An 8,064-nucleotide genomic window follows, 5' to 3' on the forward strand; every position below is an offset into this window, starting at 1 on the left:
TTCGGTAAATTGACAGAACGGTAATTACTTTTTTGTGGATAATTTGATGATTATAATGTTCTTTATAACCTCATTAGAACTTAATTATTTGATCTATACTACAAATGGCTGTGCAAACCAATCAATAAAGTTTGCGTGTTTTGAAACGTTTGTCTTTCACTCCATATCTATGGTATAACAGCACTTAAATATTCTGTAGACATAGGCAATCTTCTATGTTACAATCATATTAAATTTATAGGATACAACAACGTATTTAGTTATTTGCAATGATAAATTGATGCATAATTGATGTTATTTTCAACACCATTCGACAAAACTTAGGATAATTCGATTATAATAGCATAATTAAAAAATAAATATTCTACTAAATAGTTTATTTATTATCTAAATTGCATAAATATATACTGAAAAAACAACTGTACAGTTTTTCATATCAATGTTAATATAAATTTATATTTACATCATGCACCTAGAGCGCGCAGGAGAAAGGCCAACGGGATCCAGGCATCCAAGAAGCATGAAAAATAAATAAATAAAGCTGATGATAAAAAATACATAAATAAAATTATATAAAAATTAATGGAAAAAATTATTTATTTCTATGGAATTATATCATCGTGACAATGATTTAATGATGAAAACACTGGCGAATTAACACATCTGGAGGTGCTAAGTGCCAGTTAATTTCAGGACCTTTTAATAATTGTAAATGGAATTTACTATATAAAATTACTTCTGTTTGAGATCTTAATCTGGGGCACTAACAAAGCGCTCAGTTTAGGTGCAAGGGTATAGTTTGAATAAATATAAAATTAATTTAAAAACATAAATAATACCTATATTAAAACTGTAACTACAATAATTATAATTACTATATTATAGGAGCATTTACAAGAACTGATGGAAATTGGGGCAATTGGGGAGAGTGGAGTGAATGCAGCTCAACTTGTGGTTTAGGAATCCAAATTCGTCATAGAAGTTGTGACAATCCTAAACCTTCATTTTTTGGAAAAAGTTAATATTTTAAAACAATTATAAATAAATAAATTTTAATTTTAATAATTATTTTATCGCTCTATTTAAACGACAGATGGCGACATTTACTGGAAGAAAAAATAAATAAAATGTGCAAAATTTAAAAATGTTGATATACTTTTGTTCGTCTTTTTACAGGAATGTTTTAAAAATTATATTTTAATATTTTCCTGTTAATTATTTAAATATTTTTGATTAATAATAATAATTTATAAGCTTATAATTTTATTATACAGTATCATATAACTTTAGACGATTCGTTATTTAGAATGTAAAGGGAAAGCTAGAGAAACAGATGCTTGCGATACGAAAGTACGTTGCCCAATAGATGGCTTTTGGTCAAGTTGGTCTTCTTGGGACTGTTCAGTCACATGCGGAGGAGGAAATGGGAGAAGAGAAAGAAAATGCAATAATCCAGCACCCATGGATGGAGGAAAGAAATGTGAAGGGGCTGATCTTCAATTTGGAAACTGCAACACAAAAATTTGTCCCGATGAAATATATACACTACCTCCAGGTCTCACAATTTCATATTTAATATCTTCAGATAATTAATATAATAATTTTCTTTTAATTTCTAGACATAGAAAAACATGTGAAAGAAAAACTAAAATGTAAATGAATTTATATTATTAATTAGTTATTATAATTATTTGTTAATGAAGAAAAAATGACAGGAATTGTTTATATTTTTAAAGCGATGTACCGTAATACAGTGATAACTGCAGGGAAACCCGCTGTTCTTAATTGTGTGAATAACAATATAAAGAGTATCATGAACGTTTATCCGCGGGGAGTTTTAACATGGACGAAAGACGAATTACCATTAAGTTTGGATCGAGATAGAACAAAAGTTTATAAAGCGAAAATATGTAAGAAGATGTGATGTAGAAGCTTTTAAATTGGTTTTTAATTCATACTAAAATATGGTAATACGAGAAATTCGAGATACTGTACAGGGTGTTTCATAATGTAGAAAGCCAGTTCGAGAAGTTACTGTGTTGAAAATAGGGGAAGGATAATAGTAATGTTTATTGTAAAATATTCCTTTATCTCCAAGTTTCTTTTCAGTGGTAGGCCTATTAGCAGCTCATGTTTTTCTAGCAGCGGCAGTACTGGCATCGTGTCTGAGAAAATGATAAGATTTATTAGTTCACAGAATGCCTGTGTTAAAATTTTATGAGCATTAACTGACTTATTCGTCTCATAAAATTTGGCTTTGTATAATTGGCGTGGTTTCTACGTATTGTAAACCTGTCCAATCAGAAAAATGATTTACACATGGTATAGCCTAAATCGTACAGTGAAACCGATTGTATGTGTAAAGAAAAGTACAGTACTAGAAGAAAGAATAGTGATGAATGGTAGAACACATGCACAAACTGTTTTTACATAGTCCTAAAATATTAATCAGACTGGCTAGTAAGGGATTAGGAAATATCGGAGGATCGTTAGGAAAGGAGATGAGGAATATTCTTTAGCAGGAAGTCGAATTTTGTTGGATATATGTCTAATCACGGATGGAGGCCACATTGAAAACTTGTAAATACCGACAAAACTTGAAGCGTAACGCTTCAACTTTTATCGGTATACTTTACAATAAATTTCAAATCTGTATTCTTAATAGTATCTTACAATTACAATAAAGTGTCAAGCTTGTTTACTGTGTTATGAAACACAGTAAACAAGCTTGAAACTTTATATACATTTCTTAATAAAAGGAAGAACATATATCAATATAGAATTATATTAGATGTCCTTATATATTATATTTTTTTCCTCTTGGCGAATAGAATTAATAGAAGGAATAACATATATTAATATAGAATTATATTAGATATAATGTGTATTAAATATAATTCTATATTAATATATGTTCTTCCTTCTATTAAGAAATGTATACATTAAAACAATAGACTTGGATTTTTTAAGATTAATTTTTAGTGCAAGGACAAACACTTCCTCAGCTTCCAATTCTATATTTATTAAAACTTCGAAATAATTTAAATTTAAACACTTACAGTTAGCAATTGTAAAATTAGTAAGTTACCTGGTAAAGACATCTCAACTGCGGAGAACATTTGTTTTCTATATTAAAATAAATATTAGAATAAAAAAACTCTAAATATATTGTTTTTAAATCTCTCGCCAAGAGGAAAAAAATGTAAGAGAAAATATCTACATTGTTTTATAAACGAAATATTTTATTTTAGATATAGCGGCATTCTTATTTTCTCTTATAATTTGTACACTGGCATAGTCAAAGAGACTAAGGTACTATAGTCCACATAAAACGGAATAATAATAATAATTGTCATAAAAAAGCTGAATTTTCTTATTATTAATTATAATTTAAATGCAATACCAACACAAATTTATTTCTGTTTTCGTTTTTTTGAAGTTAATAACCTCAATGTTTTTGCTGTTTTGATGTGTGTTAATAAAATATAAGAGCATGTACATCTTCCAGAAACTAAGCGTAGCTAAAAGCCAAGCTTAGTAGAGGTTATATTTGTTAGTCTCCAAATTATTAGCACCAAATTTATTTTCTAGAAAAGCCACCAATTTTTGTATTGCCATATTAATATTTTTATCAAAAAATACAATTATAATATGTACTTGTATAAGTTGTTTCGTTTAAATGCTCCGATTATAATTTCATTTCTTTTCAGACTATTCATTTTATACATTTTCAGATTATTCATTTAATATTCATTTAAAAAAGACGGTAATTTTTACGGATAACTTTTTAAATTTTAAATGTTGATAAAAGTTTTTGTTTTTTGTTTTGTAAGTAGCAAAACTATACTCCATTATTTTTCCTTTCTTTTCTTGTTGGGATTGCCAACTATATTCCAATTCTTGGGAATTCCGCAATCCTTCATCAGCAGATATGTAGGAATGCTATCGGTAATTCAATGATCCAAAACTACGGTTTAATTATGTTTATTTTGGTTGATTACATGCATAACTAGATGCATTTAAAGCCGACTGCTTAGTTTAAAATATCGTTTTAAAATCCTCACTGTTGATTTTTGATTGTTAAGAAGTTTAATTTTCATGTTAAGTTAGAGATTTGGCACTTACGTAGAATACAAGAAGTAATTTTCATTGCTCTTAATCTTGTAATTCGTCCCTTTACTTTTATTCTTCAATATATTCAGATAATTCGCATTTAATATTCCCAATTTTAATCTCTTATAAGAAATCTAGAGATTTACACGTGTTACCTTAAAAATCAAATTAAAATCGTATTTTAAAAATTCATTAACTAATGTATTTTAAATCCGACTAGTTAATGGATTACAATATTTATAAATAATAAGATTAATTAGATAATATTTAAAATGTGAAATAATACTGAATTGTTTTTGTTAACGTAAATATTAAATTGATACTTTTACAATGAAATTTTTAAAACTACTTTCTTAATTAATATTTATGATATGAATCTACAGGTTAATCTTACTACTTTAAATTTAATATTAATTATAATATACTAATATAATTTTATTGTAATTTACCTTAATAAATAGCTATAAATCCAACCATTGATGAAGATTCGGGAGTGTATGTATGTCGCCTCTTATTTGCTCCTAATTCCTATAGAGTGATGGCTGTAAATGTTCTTACAGGTGAGGCATGTTAATATCCATTTGCATTGCAAATTCATATTATAATTATCCCATTAATATATAATTGTTATATTGCCTTTAACTATCTATTACATTATGAATATGATATATCTATATTAATAATATAATGTATAAAATTTATAATTAAAAGCTTCTCCAGTTTTTCATGTAGCTTATATTTTCTTTATGTAATTCTGACAAAAATTTGAAAATTAATTAGAAAATACTTTTTTTTTATTTTTGCCTGTAATGCATTTTTAAACTAAACTTCACAAAAGCTTTATTACATTTGCAGTTATCAACGGATCTCATTTTATTTCAATTAAAGAAGAAGATAAACTTTATTTGCCTTGTAATTATCTGTCTTTAGTGAAGATATATGGTAATTTGACACAGATTTGGCTTTTAAACGATTTAAAATTTTTTAGTAGAAACGTTAGCATTAAGGAAAATGATGTAAGTAACTAGTCACAATTTTTAAAATTATTGTAAATGAATATTAAATGTATTTTTTATTTATCCTGTGTAGAAACTAGTGCCTGTAGTAGAAAATGTCAAATTAAAACACGGTGGAAAATGGACGTGCCTGATTAAAACTAAAAAGATTTATCATGCATGGATTGTAAATATTATTGTAGTTAAGGGTATGATCTTTATATATATCAAGCATAGACAACCTAAAGTCCTAAAATTTTGTCTTGAGATTTTTAGGTTTTAGATACAAAATACAGTCGACCCCCGTATAACACTGTTGATAATTCCGTTTTATATGAACTCCATGTTGTACGAGTCACTTAGATTTTACAAATACGTGTGCCGGGCTGTGAACGGCTCACGTATTTGTAAAATCTAAGTGACTCGTACAACATGGAGTTCATATAAAACGGAATTATCAACTGTGTTATGGACCAATCATATAGTCTACAACTGTGTTGTAGACTATATGATTGGCAACTCGGTTTTGGTCTAATTTTCTAAATCTAGTATGTACAGTACTAGTTGGGTTGTAGTCTTTATACAATACCAAGTATTGTGCGATTGGACTTTATCATTATATATATATAACTTGTATAAAAGAAGTTTCGTACAATTATATCTTTATTATTATAAAAATTCACATCTAACATTTACTTATTATATTTACAATCTTATTTCTCTACAGGATATTTATATAGTCAACCAGAACAACTTTTATCAATTATTTATTTATATTAATGATCCAATATTATATTTCTGTAGTATTGATTACGCTTATGATGTATTGATTTTATTTTTTAATCAATCACTAAAACATTCTGCACAATCATATATTGTGCTAAAGATCAAAAAGATCATGCTATTTATGATAAATGCATATATTAATAAAAATTCAAATTTATTAGCAAGAAAGAAAAATATAATAAAAAAATAAATCTAGCTTTCATCATGATTATAGTTTGCATATAAAAATTTAAACAATAACTCATTAAAAAGTATATTTTATGAATAATGTAATAAAATTTAATAAGAGTAGAATGCACAAGGGATATTACGAGAAAATGCAAATGAACTTTTAAAAAGATAACAATGCCATTTTTATTTATCAAAGAATTAAATATCATGAAAGTAGCTCTACTGGATAAACTTAGTTATTGTACTTTATAATTAGTTTAGTCTATCGTTTTTTAATAATATTTTTTAGTCCCTTCTCCGAGGTCTTTAACATAAAGGCGATAATTGTCTATTAATTCCAACTAAGATACGCCTAAAAGAAAAGAGATTATATTAAACTAATCCTACTTAATCATATTTAATGCATTTTAAAATTATGTTAAACAATGTTTTATTTTAATGTCACCCGTCAACAATTAAAGAGTATTTATAGCATCCATTTTGCAAGTTGATTCTAAGAAGAAAGATCAATAGGGGTATGTTGACTTCTGTGATCAAGACTGAAGATTTATAATTATATTGCCATATTAATATTTTTATCAAAAAATACAATTATAATATGTACTTGTATAAGTTGTTTCGTTTAAATGCTCCGATTATAATTTCATTTCTTTTCAGACTATTCATTTTATACATTTTCAGATTATTCATTTAATATTCATTTAAAAAAGACGGTAATTTTTACGGATAACTTTTTAAATTTTAAATGTTGATAAAAGTTTTTGTTTTTTGTTTTGTAAGTAGCAAAACTATACTCCATTATTTTTCCTTTCTTTTCTTGTTGGGATTGCCAACTATATTCCAATTCTTGGGAATTCCGCAATCCTTCATCAGCAGATATGTAGGAATGCTATCGGTAATTCAATGATCCAAAACTACGGTTTAATTATGTTTATTTTGGTTGATTACATGCATAACTAGATGCATTTAAAGCCGACTGCTTAGTTTAAAATATCGTTTTAAAATCCTCACTGTTGATTTTTGATTGTTAAGAAGTTTAATTTTCATGTTAAGTTAGAGATTTGGCACTTACGTAGAATACAAGAAGTAATTTTCATTGCTCTTAATCTTGTAATTCGTCCCTTTACTTTTATTCTTCAATATATTCAGATAATTCGCATTTAATATTCCCAATTTTAATCTCTTATAAGAAATCTAGAGATTTACACGTGTTACCTTGAAAATCAAATTAAAATCGTATTTTAAAAATTCATTAACTAATGTATTTTAAATCCGACTAGTTAATGGATTACAATATTTATAAATAATAAGATTAATTAGATAATATTTAAAATGTGAAATAATACTGAATTGTTTTTGTTAACGTAAATATTAAATTGATACTTTTACAATGAAATTTTTAAAACTACTTTCTTAATTAATATTTATGATATGAATCTACAGGTTAATCTTACTACTTTAAATTTAATATTAATTATAATATACTAATATAATTTTATTGTAATTTACCTTAATAAATAGCTATAAATCCAACCATTGATGAAGATTCGGGAGTGTATGTATGTCGCCTCTTATTTGCTCCTAATTCCTATAGAGTGATGGCTGTAAATGTTCTTACAGGTGAGGCATGTTAATATCCATTTGCATTGCAAATTCATATTATAATTATCCCATTAATATATAATTGTTATATTGCCTTTAACTATCTATTACATTATGAATATGATATATCTATATTAATAATATAATGTATAAAATTTATAATTAAAAGCTTCTCCAGTTTTTCATGTAGCTTATATTTTCTTTATGTAATTCTGACAAAAATTTGAAAATTAATTAGAAAATACTTTTTTTTTATTTTTGCCTGTAATGCANATAAGCATTATCGTCTGCCAAATTATTATTTTAAATTCGAAACAACATTGCTAAAATATGTATATTATTACTAAAGCTAATAATTTAATTTATAATTTTTCATTCCGATAAGTAATAACGATAA

At 26.1% G+C, this 8,064-nt stretch overlaps 1 protein-coding gene across 1 annotated transcript; it reads left to right on the forward strand.

Annotated features, from left to right (window-relative positions):
* The first annotated feature begins 532 nt into the window (after positions 1-532).
* On the forward strand, positions 533-5,406 carry LOC111635088. Its single transcript, XM_023379952.1, has 7 exons — positions 533-1,017; positions 1,307-1,555; positions 1,620-1,652; positions 1,737-1,910; positions 4,575-4,673; positions 4,969-5,129; positions 5,203-5,406. Exons 2-7 carry the CDS (start codon positions 1,462-1,464, stop codon positions 5,389-5,391), a joined length of 750 nt encoding a protein of 249 aa, XP_023235720.1. The 5' UTR covers positions 533-1,017; positions 1,307-1,461; the 3' UTR covers positions 5,392-5,406.
* Positions 5,407-8,064: the final 2,658 nt, after the last annotated feature.

This window comes from Centruroides sculpturatus, unplaced genomic scaffold (genome assembly GCF_000671375.1).
Source record: "Centruroides sculpturatus isolate CEXI.00-Female unplaced genomic scaffold, Cexi_2.0 scaffold700, whole genome shotgun sequence".
Lineage (NCBI taxonomy): Eukaryota > Metazoa > Arthropoda > Arachnida > Scorpiones > Buthidae > Centruroides > Centruroides sculpturatus.